At 38.9% G+C, this 20,211-nt stretch overlaps 1 protein-coding gene across 5 annotated transcripts in view; it reads right to left on the reverse strand.

The window, feature by feature from the left end:
* Nucleotides 1-20,020, reverse strand: part of LOC136437980 (apoptotic chromatin condensation inducer in the nucleus-like) — a 32,525-nt gene extending 12,505 nt beyond the window's left edge. Inside the window, exons 1-12 of one of the 5 annotated variants that reach the window (XM_066432589.1) lie at nucleotides 19,857-20,020; nucleotides 17,323-17,368; nucleotides 16,685-16,704; nucleotides 16,065-16,179; nucleotides 15,370-15,524; nucleotides 14,669-14,778; nucleotides 13,337-13,415; nucleotides 6,450-7,073; nucleotides 4,014-4,144; nucleotides 3,252-3,360; nucleotides 2,197-2,342; nucleotides 1,540-1,666 (exon numbers count right to left, since the gene is read on the reverse strand). In XM_066432589.1, the coding sequence (XP_066288686.1) occupies nucleotides 1,540-1,666; nucleotides 2,197-2,342; nucleotides 3,252-3,360; nucleotides 4,014-4,144; nucleotides 6,450-7,073; nucleotides 13,337-13,415; nucleotides 14,669-14,778; nucleotides 15,370-15,524; nucleotides 16,065-16,179; nucleotides 16,685-16,704; nucleotides 17,323-17,368; nucleotides 19,857-19,991 (1,797 nt within the window). In that variant the 5' untranslated portion in view covers nucleotides 19,992-20,020. The remainder of the gene's footprint in view (nucleotides 1-1,539; nucleotides 1,667-2,196; nucleotides 2,343-3,251; nucleotides 3,361-4,013; nucleotides 4,145-6,449; nucleotides 7,074-13,336; nucleotides 13,416-14,668; nucleotides 14,779-15,369; nucleotides 15,525-16,064; nucleotides 16,180-16,684; nucleotides 16,705-17,322; nucleotides 17,369-19,856) is intronic. The other 4 variants (XM_066432588.1, XM_066432587.1, XM_066432586.1 and 1 more) reach the window with 4 other exon arrangements.
* Between the last annotated feature and the right edge of the window lie 191 nt (nucleotides 20,021-20,211).

Here is a 20,211-nt window from a genome sequence, read left to right on the forward strand (position 1 = left end):
CAGGCCGAAATAAGGTGGGCCAATCAGCAGCCTGGGATCCGACACACTGCCGCCCGGGGGAACATTCGCTACAAAAGGTGAGGGGTCGGGGTGCCTCGCTCTACGCCAGTGCCACGTCGTACGCTCGAACGTCCGCCCCTGCCGCTGCCATGCCACCACGGCGCTCCTCTTCACTACACCGGTTTTGTTGTAGCGTCACCGGTATAGCAAACGTGTGCAAGTTCATTGAAATAAGTGGTGGCATGTTTTTTTTTTTTTTCTTGCAGCAGGGTGTTCCACACACTAGACCATGCTTTTCCTGTCCAGTCGTTTAGTGCAAGTCCATGATAACAGTTTGTCCATGATAGCAATAATGGTCAGTGTGGAAGTGGTCAGTCGTTTGGTCATCCATTGTTCTTTTGCCACAGGTAATATCCTCTTCACTGCACTAGTTACTCATATGGAAAGTAGTGCAGACTCAAGAAGTCCAGGTGTTTCGTTGTGTGGCAAACATGGCAGTGATTCTTGCGTTGTTTCAATAGTTGGTCAGACGTTGTCTCATAACAAGGTCCAAGACGATTGGAACATCAACGTTTGGTTGATGGAATGGAACTGATGTTGTTGAGTCCTTCATTTTGAAAAGTGATTGCAAGTTCCATGGTACAAGTCTGACAACTGTTTCAGGAATTCATCTTCGACGGTTCAGTGTATTTCTTGTTGATACTTTAAGTCTTCTTCCTTGTGACTTATAAGAATTCCTTGTCAGTATCAGAGACAAAGTTCTCTTGGGTCTTATCAACAGAAGGTTTTTCTTCTTCATTTCATGGCTATAAGCCATTACTGCTGAGACCAGCTGGTCCCCTCACAGCACGTTGGCAGCCGAGCGTCGCGCTCGCTTGCTGCTTCTCGGAAAACTCTCCACCGCGTCCAATCAGCACACAGCGTGGCACTGCTGTTTTACCCGCAGGGCGTCCGCGGAGGCAAAGGTGGGGGGTGGGCCGGAAGCTCCCCTCGCCAAATTTCAGGAGCGACGCGTTTGTCCACTAGACCCATCCACTCTGACTTTGGTACAAACACCAATGGTAACATTAACACACTTGTGAGGGAAGGAGTCCTAATAGCCACAAATACCTGACACTGTCGTCTCTTTAACTCAACAAAATATTTCACAACATTTCAACAAATCTTTCAGCTTGAGAATCCTTACGAATCGATGCAAAGATTTGACATGTCAATGCATTTCAAAACAAACAGGTTTCCAGTATATTTTCATGAAAATGTTGTTTTTGGTTTCTACATGGATTGTCAAAATTTGTCCTCACAACGTCAACAATACGTACAGAATTTTGCCTATCAATAGTAGATCTATAACCCTTCATAATCGATGCATTAAATCACAAAATAAATTGTCCTTACTCACAACAAGTACAAATTTTGTCACCCTAGCTATCATTCAGTTATTTTAAAAAACATAATAATTATGCCTGTAATAATTGCATTTCTTGCTCCTTCCCTCTTCAGTCGTTTTATTGTTGCCATGACTACGGTTGGGTGGCTTACCTCAGCGCTGTTGTCACCTCCACCTTTCTCTTTGTCTCCGTCCTCTTTGTTTCCAGGGGCCTCGGGCGGGGCCTCTTCCGTTTCCATGGCAACCTCGGTGGCAGCGGGCTTTTGGGGCTCTTCCTTACTGTGGTGAAGAACGAACATGAATTTTAAGTAAACAAATGCGTGTAAACAAAACCCAAAAACTGCTTAAGATTCTCTTGAACAATACTGTTTGAAAGAGTGGCTAGGAGGAAACCATACTCTATAAATTTCAAAATTTTTGCAGTGTTTTGAAGTTTGCCTTTTTCTCTCTCACCATGAACATTTGGTACATCTTCAATTGTCTGAAATGCAAACTCAAAGATGCTCTTGATTTTCACTGTGCCACCAAATTCAAGTGCTTTCTACCACTGAAAAATCATGACTTTAGTAGCCTTTCTAGAACACGAGATATCGAAACCGGAAGTTCAGCTGCAGTACCATAAAAAGTTGCTAGGGGCCAAAAAATAGTCATTTTGAGGTCTATATTAAATATCAAGACAATCCACCCAGGTATTCTCGAGTTATCGTGCTCAAACACAGACAGACACACACACACAAACACACACACACACGTAACCAAAGACATAACTTTCTTGGCGAAGGTAATGAAGTAAGGAGTTTGAACAGTACGTTTCCTCCTGTTGTACGTCCTTCTTCTCCTCAGTGAAGGAGATCTCCGGTGCCGTGTGGTAGCTCTCGTCCTTCCCGTCCTCGCGGTCGCTCTTCGGACTCTCCTGTATCTTCTTCTTGTCAGCCTTCTTGACAGGCTCCCGCTTCTACAAGATAATGCAGATAATAATGGTCATAAGACAGAAGCTCCCCCTACCCAAAACTACAGGGTAATGCGACAGTGAATAGTTTCATCAGGTTGGTAAGTCAATGGAGTCAAGAGTTAATCAAGATATCAATAGATTTTGTTACAGGTTTGCGATAGCAAAACCTGTTCTGTTTTTGCTTGCAAGGATGGGGGCCACCATGTTGGATGTGACCATTTTATTGGGAGGGGTGTTTTTTGGGTCGCTCGTGTTGGTTGGTAATTTAATGGAGTCAAGGAGTTAATCCAGATATCAATAGATTTTGCTACAGTTTTGCGATAGCAAAACCTATTCTGTTTTTGCTTGCAAATATGGGGGCAGCCATGTTGGATGTGACCATTTTATTTGGAGGGGTGTTTTTTTGGAGTTGCTCGTGTTGGGTGTGACCATTTGGCCGAGGGGTGTTTTTTTTTGCTAGTTTTATAATGTCTTGACTTTGTTTTCTATTGAACGTCCTAAAATTGTTTTCAACTCTTTAAGTTTGACATATCAATTCAGAGTTTTGGTTCAAAATCTGGTTATTTCAGTCCTTCCCTTTAGTAACTGATGAAAGACGAAAGCTTGTGGATGCTGTCTGAAATGTCTGACTGTTTTCAAATTCTATCCAGTTGCTTGAGTAACTGTCATTTGGCAAATCCTATTACCTGGATGTCTAACCTTCATCAATAAATCAATAAATTTGCCTGTTAGGTAACATTTTCTGGCAAGAATTTAGTTGCTAAATTTTGTGTAGACATTCCATAGGCCTTGCATTTTACAGGAGATACCAGTGGACCAACCAGAAGACCCCACAGCTGAAGAGGTTGAACCTGACCAACCAGAAGACACAGATGCTAAAGAGGTTATCTCTAGCCAATCAGAGCAGCCTACCTTGGAGATTGCTGACACAGCAGACTTCCTGGGGGGTCGTCTTTCCTCCTCCTCGGAAGAGCTGCTGCTGGAGCTTGAGTCAGATCTGGATCGAGATCTGGACTGGGAGCTGGATCACGAATAAGAATGATATTTGACTATGAAACATGAAAAGAGATTGTCTTTCAGTTATCTTCTATTTCTAATATTTTGAAAAGTAGAATGTTGCTAGCTGACACATGGAAACTTTTTCACATTTATTGCTGAAAACTTGCATCAAAATCTAAGTCAGTAGCCAAAGCTAATTAGACAATGCAGAGGATCAAATATAAAGTCAGCTGCATACGAAGAAGCCAAACATGCTCTCTGCATACTAAATGTTAAAATAAATTCCATGTTTAGAACAGTAGACATGTTCATATATGGCATAACCGTGCTGCTTGGCCATGGTGGTGGATCAAATTTAGAGGACCCATGGGTTTGAGTTCAATCCTAGGGTCGGACACCCAGCTCGGACATGTTGTAAGGGATTGCATTCGTCATTTTGGATTGTGACATAACACCGGGGAGCTTCAGGTGTAAGCCTCAAATCTTAGAATCCACATAAAAGAAGCCAACACACTTATGGAGAAGAGTAGGGGTGACCCGGTGGGCTTGGCTAAATACGCGACCTGTAGCAAAGCCACATTGCACTACTAGCTAACAAACAAGCATCATGCTTCGTCCCCAGTCTGAAGTTCGACCGCTTTTAGTTTTACTATAAACTCCAAGACTCCCCCTCACCTAGAAGAGCTGGACTGACTACTGGAGCTGTCCTTCCTGCGTCGGCTGTTCTTCTGAGCCAGCGCCTTCTTAGCCTTAAGTGGCGACGGGTCGTCGCTCGTTGTCGTTGTGTCCTTCATGCTTTCAGACTTCTAAAGAAGAATGTAAGAAAAGAGGTCAATTCAAGGTCATAAGATTTGCCTGTCTATTTTTAATATGCAGTCTTAATTCGAAGGGATTCAAGATTGCTTAAAATGCGAAAAGTACTGTAAAACGTAATAAACTGGTAGCTGTTAATTTTGCAGAGTTGACACTCTTGTTTTGCTTAAGTGCTATAATCTACCCCCCACCAATATAAATGTAAATACACATCAGTTAGCCTTGCAAAATTGTGTTGAGCTAGTAAAATTAGTCTGCGCAATTTTCTTGTCTTGAAACTGACTACCAAAATCAATACACTATACAGTACATACAAAGCGTTAGACCATAGAAAGATATCAAACATTCAATATGAAAGGCCTTATCATACTACCCTTGGTCCCCTGGACTGTTATAGTTCAAACAAATGCTATGAATAGCCTGACTGCAATGACCCACAAACCTATTTCAACCCTCAAAATAGCCTTACCAAATACAGAGGCACAGCAAAGCAAATGCAAAAAGAGAGACCAATTGCCTTGCTTCACCAACAAACAGGGGAATATGCAATGATAAACACGTGGATGTGAAAGCATGCGTATTAAATATTCATGCGTATTGCTTGTGGCAGACAATTAGCTTCTTGGCAAGCGTGACACAAAATCTATTCCATTGATTTTAACCGACAAGCGTTGTTACTGTTAGCCAAATTGTTCGTCTACACTTGACGAGGTTTAACTGGTGGTATATTTCTTACAGCCTTATGAGACACAACATATTTTTTTGAGGATCAGATAAATATCGGCAACTTGAGGGCATTTAAGGTCAAGGTGACAGTAGGAATGCCGTTTGCCTTAGAGTTATGTCATGCAAGTATCGACCTTAACATGCAAATTGATGTAGATTGAATGCATGAGAAGTCATCAACGTGAACTGTGTAACATGGTAAATGGGCAACACAAAGTGTTAGAATGTAGATAGAGGGAGAGTTATAGATAAACCATGATTTAGTACATGGAGTTTTTGTAGCTTTTCTGTAGAATTAATTTAGATTGAAGGCAGTGAGAGTTACAGATACACCATGATAAGTACATGGAGTTTTTGTAGCTTTTCTGTAGAATTCATTTAGATTGAATGGAGAGTTGCAGATAAACCATGATAAGTACATGGAGTTTTTGTAGCTTTTCTGTAGAATTAATTTAGATTGAATGGAGGGAGAGTTACAGATAAACCATGATAAGTACATGGAGTTTTTGTAGCTTTTCTGTAGCATTAATTTAGATTGAATGGAGGGAGAGTTACAGATAAACCATGATAAGTACATGGAGTTTTTGTAGCTTTTCTGTAGAATTAATTTAGATTGAGTGGAGGGAGAGTTACAGATAAACCATGATAAGTACATGGAGTTTTCGTAGCTTTTCTGTAGAATTAATTTAGATTGAATAGAGGGAGAGTTACAGATAAACCATGATAAGTACATGGAGTTTTTGTAGCTTTTCTGTAGAATTAATTTAGATTGAATAGAGGGAGAGTTACAGATAAACCATGATAAGTACATGGAGTTTTTGTAGCTTTTCAGTAGAATTAATTTAGATTAAATAGAGGGAGAGTTACAGATAAACCATGATGAGTACATGGAGTTTTTATAGCTTTTCTGTAGACATAATTTGGATTGAATGAGAGAGAGTTATAATTACAGAATGTCAACCATGATAAGAACATGGAGTTATTGTAGCTTTTAACAAATGTAATTAATGGGAAAATGTTGGCTTTGCTGCCCAAGGGTTAAGATGTTCATGCAAATTACAGCGATTGCAAACATACAAAGTGAATGACAAGAATATTAATTACTGGTACTGCAAGTCAGTGAGAGAAATATGTATGGCTTGCGAAGACACATTACGGTATACACGTATGGTGAAATGTCATCAGTTCAAGATGAGTAAGTGAAAGAATACGACAAACAATCGTAGAATCCTTTTGCAAAAATGATATTGTTAGTCATTTTCAATAACAAGGGTCCTTTCAAACAAAGGAAATTCCCTCCTGTATATCATAGATTCATGCAATTTGAAGGCATCACATTGACATGCAAATACAGCTCAAGAGACAATAGTAACATATGCAAAAGCTGCAAAAGAGAAACAATACATCTACACCTCATTGGACTTGAGTAGATGCATTGATATTGCACAGGCTTGTACAAGGTAAGGCACTGATACTGCACATGCAGATATAAGGTATACGGCACTGAATATTGCACATGCAGGAACAAGGTAAGATATTCATATTGCACATGCAGGTACAAGGTAAGGCTACCTGTGGGGAATCGTCTGGTTCAGCCTGCACTTTGGTCTCAGTTTCCTCCTCTTCTTTTCCAGAGGGAGGGTCCTTAATCATTGGATCAGACGCCTTTTCTTCTGGAGGCTGTTCCACAGAATCCTCCTCCTGCTGCTGCTCTGATTGGCTACAGATAACCTCTTTAGCCTCTCTGTCTTCCGGTTGGTCAGGTTCAACCTCTTCAGCTGTGGGCTCTTCCGGACTGTAGCTCAACTCGGGAGGGTCTTCTGGAGGGTCGACTGATATCTCCTGTGGGATGTCAACCTTGACCTCTTCTGGAGGGTCAACTCTGACCTCTTCTGGAGGCTCAACTCTGACCTCCTCTGGAGGGCCAACTTTGACCTCTTCGGGAGGGTCAACCTCAATGACTTTGGGAGGGTCAATCACAATTTCTTCTGGAGGGGGTACCACAGAGTCTTCTGGGGGGACAATTTCAACCGCCTGAGGGGGGTTAGGCTCTTCTCGTTGCGGAGGATCAACCACTAGCTCTTGTGGTTCCGAGGGGGGGTCTGGTGATGGCTGAGGGGGCTCAGCAACTGGTTCTGGGGGGGTCTCCGGCTGATGGGAGACAGTTTCAAGGAGAGGTGCAGGTTCTTCCTTTTCCTGTAACAAAGAAGGTAAGCACACTCTCTCACTACAGGTCAACTACATTTCAATCGAAATAGTTGTTATAAATGCCTCCGCCCCTGAGGCGTCGCCAAAAAGAAAGAAAGACAGGAGAAAGATACTGTAAATGCAGAAATGTTCGCGGTGCTTTTATGTTCACGGTTTTCGAGGTGACCGCTTCACCGCATACTTAAAACCACTGCAAAAATATTTGTCCAATACTGTAGCAGTATGTGACTATAGTGCTGCCGCAAACTTAAAACCACGGCAAACACTCCCTTTTTGCCTTGGCCCGAAATAAAAACCATGCAAACTTAAATGCATTTACAGTATCATTTGTTCAACTGAAAAATCAGAATTTGCATTAGCAATAAGTTCAAGGAAATGGAAAATGAGTCAACTGTATTTATGGCTCAGATAACACATAAACAAAATACTGTACAACTGTATGGTAAATTTTACCCTTTTTTATCACCATTGCTAGCTTAGTGTACTATGATACACACCATTGCTTGGTTTAACCTTTAACACACTGTGAACCCATTTGGAAGCAGGCACTTGTGGCATGCATAATCTGAAGGTTACTCCCAGTAAAATGATACTGAAACGACTTGCAAACAAGCCATTTGATATATGACACAACACATCCTGATACTGTAAATGCAGAAATGTTCGCGGTGGTTTTATGTTCGTGGTTTTCGCGTTGAACTATTCAGTGGGAACTTATAACCACTGCAAACATTTTTGCCCACATGTATGACTGTAGCGCTACTATTGTTTCAAACGCGAACTTAAAACTACTGCGAACACTCAATTTTCTCCCTACCACGAAATGAAAACCATGCAAACTAAAATGCATTTACAGTACTGCATGTAAATGTCAAAGCGACTATAACATCTACCAAATCAATATGAATTATCTATCATTATCGAACAAATATGCCATAGATCAAAAGACAAGATTAAAGAACAAATTATGTTCCCTGCCTTTGTCATACTTGTATGTGGCTTCCTTTTCAAGCTTAATTCCCAATTATACAAGCCTGTCCCGGATATGTTTAGTCATCTCCCAGAAATCAAAACACCACTGGGAACATGTTATCTGATATACCCACAGGCTATGCACCAAGTAAAGGTATGTGTGTCTATATCATAATGTACCCTTACCTATCAATGGCTATGGAAGAAATATCTTGTTACAACATGAACAGTGATTAGGCCACACCAATTAAACTTCTTGGTTAACAGATTGTTAATTTCAAAAAAAAAAAAAAATTCTAGAAAAAAAAAAATTTGAAAACAGAAGGCTGGCCCTGCCGTCTGTTTTCATGATATTTTTTTTTTTGAAAATAAAAATCTGTTAACCAAGAAATTAAATTGGTGTGGCCTTAGGCATAGGAAAAAAAATGTTGTGTTTCCGGTTACCTGACCAATTGTAGCAAAAACCTGCTGACCCTAGCCTTCTTTTTGGTTGGCCGCTTGCAAAGGACCTTAAATCTGCGATCGTACATCTGAGTGACGAAACTTAAAACTGACTTTCTGTATTTCCCACTCACTGACTCAGTCAACAGATGAGGACTTTGTACAGTTGATGTAAGAATGTATATAGTAAACAAGTTGCACTTCTTTGCTTAGTTGATCAATATATTTGTGTTTGTACAGTGTATTTTCCGCCACGATGGCAACATCTGGGGTGCGAAGAAACATTTTGTGACGGCCAGCGATTTGTTTCTAATAAAATGCGTTATTTTCTGTATCATTACAATTTGATATTGAAAATACAAGTGCCTATTGCATTTCAGTTTCACAGTGCGAAAATATCTTTCTTGGATCACTTGGGACGAAATCTAAAAAAAAGAGAGAATCCCTACCAACCGACCCAATTTTTTTCAAAACCGTAACCAGAAACATACCATTTATTTTCTTAGGCCTTGATATTGCTGCACTTCTTATAATAGATCTGTATCGTGATATGTTCAGTTCCAAGTCCTTGACAATTATGATAGAGTAGTAGAAGGAATAAGCTGACACATCCAGTTACCCATGATAGGACAGGGATCTCGGTACGCCTCGGCTTGTTTCATGTGTAGCATATCAATTAGCAATGGTGAACGATCAAAGATGTCCTATACACATCATTGGCTATACCAGTGAATTTTTAGTAATCTTATAAAGACAGTCAGCCTGTGTTTAGATCTGAAACTCTGTTCACATGATGTTATAAGCGCCTAAACCCAGGTTTATCAAACGGTTATCAAGTTACAAATACTACATGTATGTACACAATAACATGTTATGGCTTAATCATGATGATTTGTGCTATGTGTTTATCTTTTCTAGTGTACTTTGGTCTCCTACATTAAAAAAAAAAAAATGGAATCTGGCTTTGCCTTGAAACGATACCCAATTTGAAGTCTATATTGTAAACATATACAATAATAATATAATGTATAGTGGAACTGAATTAATCAAGAACAAATTAAACTAATTCTATATTGCCAATATGTATACACTAGAAGCATAGTAAATAGATTAACAGATCTTTTGGGCCTTACTCTTATATACTTACCCTCTATTTCCTTTGAAGTTGGCTGTACAAAGATCTGTTGACTTGCAATTGATACTACGTAGAGAGAGAGATCCACTGCATTGCAGATAATATACTGCTCTATGTGCCTACTGTCACGTTACAAACCCTAGGACTATGACCCTTGACCTTTAGACTTACTGGTATCTTTGGATCCATCAGTAATTTAATCTGGCTTCTGACATTTTGGTTACTATAATCATAACCCAAAAAAACAGTTATTGATACCGAAAAAAACATATTAGAACTCAGAGCAAGCATTAATAACTAAAAATTCAAATATAATAAAGTAAAATTGTGGCAGTTTTTCATTTGTTGATGCTTGAAGCTCTATATAGGATGTTGCCGGGATTGATCAATAATGATATTTATCAATAAACACGGTGAGATCACTTGGGACTGGTTAAACGGTATCTGCTATATGTCAACCTTGCCACAAATGAAACCACCTCGACTTTTGGACTAATCCCATAATGGAAGTTAAGCTTAGTGCATACAAATGCTGTCACGAACTGAAGGGCAAGCTGGTGAGAAATATGAAGAATTTATGAATGAAACTTTTCCCCACAGATGTACGGAAAACAATCAAACAGAAGGCAAGAAATAAGAACGACTTATAGTTTAAAAGAAAGTATCGGAATCAAAAAGAATGTAAACTTACAACTGAATGCCGCACATACGTGGAGTTATTCTTTTGTCTGGTCTGGTGAAAATGCGGTGTCACGAAAACTATGTTATTATTGGCAACTTCAGTTAAACAGTCACGCCATAAGGTTATAGAAGACTTGGTTCAAGGTACTGTACTATTCATCATAAAATAAGGCCACACCAATTTAATTTCTTGGTTAACGGATATTTTTTCAATTCTAGCAACAACAAAAATCATGAAAACAGATCTAGAAGGCTGGGGTGAAAACTTACACCTGACCCTGTTCACTCCCTGAAACTGTGTACACCAAAGTACATTTGTACAGACTTTCCTCTGAGATTCTGTTTTCCTGTTGATTTTCCAATCTAGCATTTCTTTTTTAAATTCTGTTAACCAAGAAATTAAAATGGTGTGGCCTAAGGCTTGAATGTATGAAAATACCCCTCCCACGCATACTAATTAATTAGAACTTTTTCACTTTTTTAGCAGAAAATTTGCAAAGAAGGCATTTTCATGCCCTAGGTTTTTCAGAAGACGTTGCAAAACTTAAAATAAAGGCCTGACTCTGCACTCTCCACATGCACACAAAAGCATTCAGAATGAAAAAAACAGACGCTTTTTCACATTCTCAATGCCTTTATTGTTGTTTCCACTTCTTAACAAAGCAGGAAATGTTGCTGTATTCAGTAGTGCACTGACAGTAAACACCAGTTTCTCTGTACAGTAGATGACAGTAACAGAACAGTAGTTTGTTACTGTAACTCTTACTTCTAAGACTTATAAAGTGCAAGAAGAGAGAACAGAGTCCCATAGAGACCAATATTACTGTCTTATTGTTGCTTTGTATCCTATAACAATTTCATATGCAAAATGCATTTAAGAAATATTGCATTGACATGGTTGCAATATATGGCTTTTAATTTCTTTTAACATCCAGCTAGTCAGAAAGACGAAATGGCGGGAATTCCTTCAGCCAAGCCTTTAAATCTAAGAAACTACAAATGTATACTGTATAGTCTGCAATATGACCTAATAATACTATAGTGAGGACTTACTAAAAACTGCAAAAGTTAGAACTAAGAATAACAAATACTGTTCAACTAACAATAGATATTTGTTACTACATGTTTAAGTAAATGAAATTATGGCTTAAGTCTTTAACAAACTCTTTAACATTGTAAAAAGTTTAAGTAATATCTCATATTCAGAGATCTCAATAGCACTGACTTTAGTACATTCTTTTTTTGTATCAGTATCAAATTTGAACATGATATTGACTTGGAAGACAGTTATGATATCGCGATAGTTCTTAGAAATAACCCAACTACTAACTTTAAAGTTAGTAGTTGGGTTATTTCTAAGAACCTCCTTTGATAGAAATCTTCTGATCTTCAAAACAACAATATAGCACCAAGCTTTTAAAGAAATAGTCATCAGCTAACCCTAATTATAACCTGCTATAAAGTACTTTCCTTGAAAATCAGTAGCGATACTAGGTTTAACCCAGCACTTAACTGTTTTATGGCCAATATACCCATACAAACAAGCTTAACCAGAGCAATAAGCAACATTTAGTGATGCAACATTATGCATTAAGTTCCATAAAGTACATGTAACCAGCAGATGATCTAATTCTGTTAACGTTTCTATAATTTTCCACAACATAAGTCCATAGTACTATTGTAACCTTATGAAAAGAATTTAGAAATGACCTTAGAGATTTATCAAACAACGGCATAGAGTTCAGATTGGAATTGCTTGCTGTCAAACAATTCAAGAAAATAATTAGCCCTCCACCTAAGTATACAATTTCAAACGGTTTTAGGAAAAAATGCAACAAAAGCAACGTATGCAATTTAAATTTTACTTCATCTTTGGGTTAGGTGGAAGCCCATTGTTAATCTCTTGGCGTCTTATCATAACTATATAAACCAACATGCAAACAGTCGAACCGCAGGTCACCGTAGAACGCGTTATTCTCTAAGATAATTTGACCCCGTTGCATGGGCATAAACAACAACCTACAACTTAAGGTGAAGATATGGACTATCACACTGTTGAATTAGCTAATTGGATCTAGGTGAACTGTAAAAAAAGAGACAAGCACAAATAAGTTGTCCAAAAATGGCCTGTTTCGAAAGGCACACTGCGTTTGCTGTAATTTCGCAATGCACGAAATTTCTACATGGCTATACCGTAATACATTAAAAAAAGTATAAATATTATGCAGGTCTGAAGTATTTTTGACGCACCATAGTCAGTTGTTCACACCCATGCAACGGGGTCAAACCGTCGTATCTTAAGCGAACGCTGCACAGAAAAGATACGCATGATAGAGGACTGCCGTTCGACTGCAAAACATTTTGCTTGGGCGTCATGTGCTGGTCCACACATTGCAACACTTATTTTCAAATAGACTATTATTAAGTTCTCAGCTTTCTAGCTTTGATTATAACTATCTGTAAAATAAAAACTTGTTTGGAAGAGCTGGATTAGATTCACCGATAAATGAGCTACTAAACTGATTTCTCTTCATGCAAATGGCAAATTCTTACATATACTTTACCAGTAACCCTATTCCTGTCAAACTAACTTCTTGCTCTAAGCTCTAACTTCCCTATTTAACCATAACCAGTACTAAATGTCAACAATTCTAGCTTGGGTACCATCCTTTTTCCGTTTTACACTTGCCTGTATTGTCTTGTTTGTGAGAGTATACGTTGGGGGCGAGAGTAAAACTGAACAAGGATGGTACCCTAGCCAAAAAAAAGTTACCCAAAACCTTCATAAAACAGTTACTTGAAGCATCATTAAGAAAACCTGCAGTAACTGTCATGTCCTGGAAAATCTTCTAATTCTAATACTTTTTTAGCCACAAATATCAAACTACCAACAAACTAAAACAAAGAAACGACATCTTCATCACCAACTGTTCCACTTCAGAAGAAAGGGGACGCCACCGTTTACTGATTAAACTGAAGAGTGGTCTTTGGCATGTTGGAATCAGAAGGCAGAATATTATACCTGATGTTGCTGAGGGATTGGCTCTGGTTCTGGGGCCTCGTCTTCCTCTTTCTCAACTTTTGGTTCAGCTTTCTGTAACCTATGGGGAAGAGACGGGGTAAATTGTACTTAAAATTTGCGACATTACTTGGGAGACACAGCAGTCATCTTTCTATTTACTGGATGTATCTACATGTATCAATGTATCCATGTAAACTATGTATGTATCTATCTATGTATCTATCTACATGTATGTATCCATCTATGTATCCATCTATGTATCTGTCTACATGTATGTATCCATCTATGTATCTGTCTACATGTATGTATCCTTCTATGTATCTGTCTGTGTATGCATCTATGTATCTATTTATGCATCTATGTATCCATCATGTAGCTAAAACGCACTTTGGCATGGAAACATATCTCACATCAATTCATAATAAACTGTTTGCAAATAGCATAACAAAGCTGAAAATCAGTGCACATTGCTTAGAAGTTGAAAAGGGTCGACACCACAACACACCAGCCACTCAGAGATTGTGTCCCACATGTAATGGAAGTGTTGAAGATGAATTCCACTTTGTGATGAATTGTCCAACTTATAGCAAAGAAAGAGATATGCTTTTACAGACTATTACTACTAAGACAAACTTCACCCTATCTGGTACACAGAGCGATATTTTCTATGTACTGTTGTCATGTCCGACTCCTATATCCATGTACATAGGTCAATTTCTCCATAAATCATTCGAAAAGCGAGACAGAATTACCCATACATGACTATATACTGTAACAAATACAAGTTGGTTTCGAAAATATTTTGTACTTAGAATTGTAGGATAGATTAGCCTTGTAGAACAGATTGTTGATTTCATGCCATACATTGTACCATGTACGATTGTTTCAAGCAATAAAGTTCACTTCACTTATCTACTAGATGTATCTATCCATCAACGTATCTATCTATCCATGGCATCTATGTATCAACCTATGTGCCTATTTATGCATCTACTTAGCCCTCTATATGTATCTACGTTTTCATCTATGTATCTTCCTTTGTATCCATCTATGTATCTATGTTAGTATGTATCCATCTATGTATCTATCTACAGTGTATGTATCTATGCATTGATCTATCCATCTATATATCTATCCTTATATATCTATTCATGTATCTATCTATGCATCTATCTATGTATCTATGTCCTATCTATCTATGAATCTATATATGTACCTACCTCTATGAATCTACATATGTTTCCATGTAAGTAGCTATCTTATCCTTTTCTGATCAACTGTATCCTTGTATAGCTTTGTAAAAGAAAACAACAACAACAATGTCTATCGTACCTGGGGTGTTTGGTTGGCGGTTCCTCCGGTGGTGGCTCCTGTCTCTTCTGCTGCTCCAGTTGAGGGGGGGAGGACACTGGTGCAGGTACTGCCGCTGTCTGGGGTGCCTGCTGGCAACCACAACAAACATCTCAATATTGTATCATACTCCAAATCATTATGACTTTTATCAAATTCTCAGAGCACATTAACGTTGTTAGGCCATCAAGAAAACCAAAGGAATCTTTTCAAGGGTTCAAACTACTGGGTGCATGCACACCCAAAATTGGAGCTGTGCACCTAATTTTTGACAGTGGGTGCACCAGTGCACCTAGAAATTTGTGTAAGGTTATGTACAAAAAGGTACACTAACATTAGTAACATGCTTTATATTTTTGACATGTGGTCAGAAAAAGAGCAAAATTTTGTTTTATTAGTTATCTAGGTTTTTGGAGTTAGCTTTTTAAGTTAACTGCTTAAAAGATTATGCTGCATTGATTCTACTTTATTTCATGCTGTGCACACAATTTTCTTTGCTGTGCACCTAAATTTCTAGGTAAGTTACACCAGTGCACCTATTTCAAAAATGAATTTTGAGCCCTCTGTAGAATATTTGTTTTCTCACCTCTGCAAAGTAAATTGACGAAAATAGAAATGTAAATCACATACAAACTTCAAAGGAAAAGACACTACATCGAGTAGACGATTTAATGTATGCGAACCTGTTCTAGGTGTGGCTGCAGTACAGGTGGAGGCTGTTCTTCCACCTGTGGAGGTGGTTTGGTCCTCTGTTCCTCCTCTGTCTTGGTTTCTTTCTCCTCTACCTTCTTCGCTGCAGCTGGCTCACTTGGGGGAGGGGGGACTGCAGTAGTAGAGGCTGTATTAAAGAAACATAAGAAAAGTTGATAAGAACTTGTGTACTATATGTGATTGTAAACCCTGCACCAATTCAGCACTAGAAAGGCTGCCATTGCAGGGGTAATTTCTGACCAATAAACCATTATAAGAACTGCCTGCAAAAGCCTACTAGAATAACTTTTTGTATTTTCTGAATACGGCCTCCTAACTTCAAAAGCAAGGCTTGTGTTGGTTCAATTGTTAGACTTCTTTTAGTATAGTGTTTGGTAGGTATAGGCTGCATCATAAAAACAAGCCACTAGGGGGCCCAAAATCTAATCATTTCTATGTCTCATCATGCTCTACCCACATACCAAATATGAAGACAATCCATCCAGGCCCTATCGTGTTGTGTTGTTCATCCACCCTCAAAAATACCAAAAACATAACCTTCCTGGCAAAGGTAAAAAAAAGTTGCAAATAACATTGAAACAATAACCTCTTGTGGATACAGCACAAGCTCTGAAATACAAAATGATATAACATACAATACATGGCATGAAAATAAAAGACACGTTACCTTGGTCCTGTTGTTGCCTTCGCTTTTCCTCGAGTTGTCTCCTCAGAAGCTCCTGCTGTTCTTTCATGTACTGCTGGATGAACTCATTAGCTCCTGTCTTCTCATCTTCAGCAATCTGCAACCATTTAGGACACAAAATAACTATAGTTACAGCATATGCCAAATGGGCAAGCAAAAATAGTAAAGCAGGCTCTTCCCTGTGCCCTCGCCAAAAATTAACTACTGTCAAGGATTCAAGTTTGCATGGTTTTAATTTCACGGTAGGGAAAAATGGAGTGTTTGTGGTGGTTTAAAGTTCACGTTTGAGACAATAGTAGACAAGGGGGTAGGAGGACAAAAAAATCTGTGGTGGTTTTAAACTCGCGGAGAAGAGCTTACCGCGAAAACCGCAAACAAAAATTATGATAGAACCACCGTGACAAAAATTGTATAATTGCTTTGGCTACTGTGTCCCCTTAAGTAAAATGACTCTATGCTATGTCATTCAAATTACATCTTGACCTGATTATCCGATTAACCAATCGTATAAGATACAACTAATACAGTTATACAAAGATTTCATCAATGGCACAGGACATTAAAAAAAACAAGGTTATGTCGTAAAACATGGAAATACTTACAGCAAAATTTGGCTGGACACCTGCAAGGCAACAGAGAGGAAAAACGGTTTCATTGATTGGTCGCGACGCAAGGCTGGCATAATTGCTAGGGAGACATATTGGACATGCCACAACTAGAAACGACCGTGTGATACCAAAATTAATACGGTTCAATATCAAACAGGAAGATGTTGAAAATATCCATGCAAAAAAAAAAAAGGTAAAAAATGATAACAATGAATTCAATCTGTCAAATCAAAACTACAAGCTTTTAGCATAATATTAAATTTTTTTGAATATCAGTCATCCAGGAAATTGAAGACTAAAATTTTAATTCAATCTATAACCGTTAATCAATTAATCAATTCAGTCATATTGTAATCTAGTGGTATGGATTGATTGAAGCAAAATTTTATTCTACCAGTATTACAGCTTACAATCAACTATCTAATGATTTCACCATTGTTTACTATTATAAAGCATATAATGTCCAATATTCAATGTATGTGTGCAGCAAGACCTCTTGTTTGAGACCTAACTAAATGCAAGTCCCATTGATTAAATATTTAGTCATTTCTATGGTTATTACTGATGCAAATTATGATTGACATGACAGACCACACACAGATACTACTTCAAGATCATTTTGTACATCTTACCTTCTTCTTTGACTGCTTTCTTCTGAAGATTCTCAAACATCAACGCCTGGAAGGACAGAGAAGATATATTCACATGAGCTGAGTGTCTGACAGGAACAGTCGTGTGTTCTAGAAACTGGTGAGAAAAATCAATACATCCAGATATACATGTACCCTGATTGGGATTCTACTTCCAGCTACTGAGCTAGTACATTTTAGCATAATGGCCCACCATGTTATCATTTCTGACCACCACACTGAATTTGTACATATTGCACATATTTTCCAACTAGGGTACTTTGCAAGAATTTATTCTATTACTAATGTGAAAAATGTTGATATGATCCTCCAAAGTGACAAAAAATACTTATATATATAATTATAAGAGGTTTAAGAAATACCGGTGGGTTCCCCCATGTGTATCCTCACAGGGATCGAAACACTTTTTTTCTGTTACTCGCAAAGTTGCCAGTTGGCAAAAATTGAACTTGCAATTTGAAAAATAAACTTGCAATATTATAGTCGGTATGTAACTGCTTTTGCTCTACATACACCCCCCCCCCATCTTCAAAATCTAATAAACATATCCCCCGGAAAGGCCGGAATAAACATCATTGTTACACAATCCACCAGTATTTTCAACTTGCAAAATTGCAAGTTCATATTATTTTTACTTGCAAATCTTGAAAACCACTTACAAATTGCAAGTTGCTTAATTTCGAACCGTGCCTCATAATGCCAACTTTTTACACGGAATCTCGGTCTAATGCTACTGTAAGTCTACTTAGATCCGCGGGGCCTAAAATCCGCGATTTCGGGCAAATGGAGAATCCGCGGTGGTTCTAAATTCGCGCTGGGCGATGAGTAGAAAAAAATAACTGAATACTGCCATCAGAAAATGTTTGGTTAATTTTCAAAAATCAAAAATGTTACGAAGGTCACCACAAAACTGCTTCAAAATCGTCAGAAAATGCGGTCCACGCCGAAACTGTGACGGGGAATTCCCGCCTTGTGATCACGTGAAATCTTGCAGTCAACCAATCAGAGCAAAGTTTTTCTGACTCAAACCAATCAGCGCTTAGAACAGGCGGTAAACAAGAGTAAACAAAGATGGCGGCCCAGCCTGGCCCTTGCCGCTAGCGCGCTGTATTTTGAAGTAAAATCACGGCGTAAACACGACTCATCTACCCTACCTAAGCAGAATTTCCACGGGAAGAAAATCAAAGGGATAGATTCTCCACCGAATACGACCACAAATGGCGGCGAATGGCGGCAAATCACAGCGTAGGGACTCAAATGCTCGGGCGAAAATCTTTTTTTTTCTTTACGTATTTTTGCTGGCTTTCTTGAAAAACAGGTTTTTAATGAGATCAACATATGTCAAAGGCACCGATATCGATGGTTTGCAAGCATAACAATAGCAAGAAACAAAAGAGCGTGATTGTACGCCGGTAAACGGCGTCCCCACGCCCGTAACAACAATGCAAAGCCAAAATTGTGGCTATATCTCCATAGTTATTTTCTGATTTCTCGGTAAATTACTCTATGTGTGTAGCGGTCGGGAGTAGCGACGCCGCTCGGCCAAACTCCTGCGAATCATAAAAGCTTGTCATGTTTTACACAATCGCGTGTATTGTTTATGTGTCGCTTTTCCCTGAAGTCGAGCTCACTCGTATATGTGGGGAGGGGGGCAAAAGTACGATAAACATATCCGCGGGGAAATTGATTCGCGGCGCAGAGGTCGCCGCGGATCCCGCAGATCTAATTATACCGCGGATCTAAGTAGACTTACAGTATTTGAAAATCGTGTGTGCCTGTTACAGTGTTAGTTTAAGCATGATCTTTTTAAGAAGAGAACAAAATAATTTGTGAGGCCAAAAGTGTTCAAAAATTTGTCACAAGTCCTATGATAAATAATAATTTATTAATATCAATAATGATCTATCAATTACCCAACTGAAATTTACCCAGATTATGTCAAAGAACACATACATGTATGCAACGCCCCTATCGACCTATGGTATGGTCCATTTCCTTTGAAAATGTACTACAAAACAACGCATTTTACTGTTTACAATTTTACTATGACGCATCAACTTATAATAACAGATACTTCTACAAATCATTGCAAACTGGTGACCCAAAGATGTCAAGAAAAGCAGAAAAACAAGACCCTAACGCAAAAAATCCATCCGCAAATTCGCCCCAGGCGATTTACCTAGTAAACGGGTCACACACGAAATGCATATTTGATGATTTACGGGGAACACATATAACATTTAGAGTAAGCATTTCTAAACGACAATTTCTGGGCAAAGGCTTAGAAATGGGGTGAAACAGATGTACGTGGGACGAAAATAATTATGTCTGGTGGATCCTTGTGCACGCGGCGACGCCATCATGGCGCAGTTCTGAACAAAAGACAACGTGCAGAACAACAATCACTAAAAGAGGGAGAGAGCTTCATCTTCAACCGTTCAAGCCCCGCAAAAACTGCGCGCAGAAACCTCACCAGCGACGCTCTAGGAACAAAATTAGAAGTGTGTGGACCAAACCTGCTTGAGCCTCTTGACAAGTTCGTTCTTTGAGCCGCTTTTGGACAGTCCTCGCGACTCTAGGGCAGCCTTGAGGTCCACAACGCGCAGTTGGTTCAGCGGTTTGCCGTCCAATAGCAGTTGTTCGTCCGCCATCTTGAATCCGAATCCACGCCGAAATGTCCGGAAATTGCTATCCGAGCACCTCCGGACATTCCCGAACACAACCATCTTGAATCCGAATGCACGCCGAAATGTCCGGAAATCACCACCCGAGCACCTGCGGACATTCCCGAACACAACGATACCGTTGTACAAATCATCTCATTTTCATAAATCATACATTGAACAATCAATATCTACACGTCATAAAGAT

This window comes from Branchiostoma lanceolatum, chromosome 7 (genome assembly GCF_035083965.1).
Source record: "Branchiostoma lanceolatum isolate klBraLanc5 chromosome 7, klBraLanc5.hap2, whole genome shotgun sequence".
In the NCBI taxonomy this organism is placed as follows: Eukaryota; Metazoa; Chordata; class Leptocardii; order Amphioxiformes; family Branchiostomatidae; genus Branchiostoma; species Branchiostoma lanceolatum.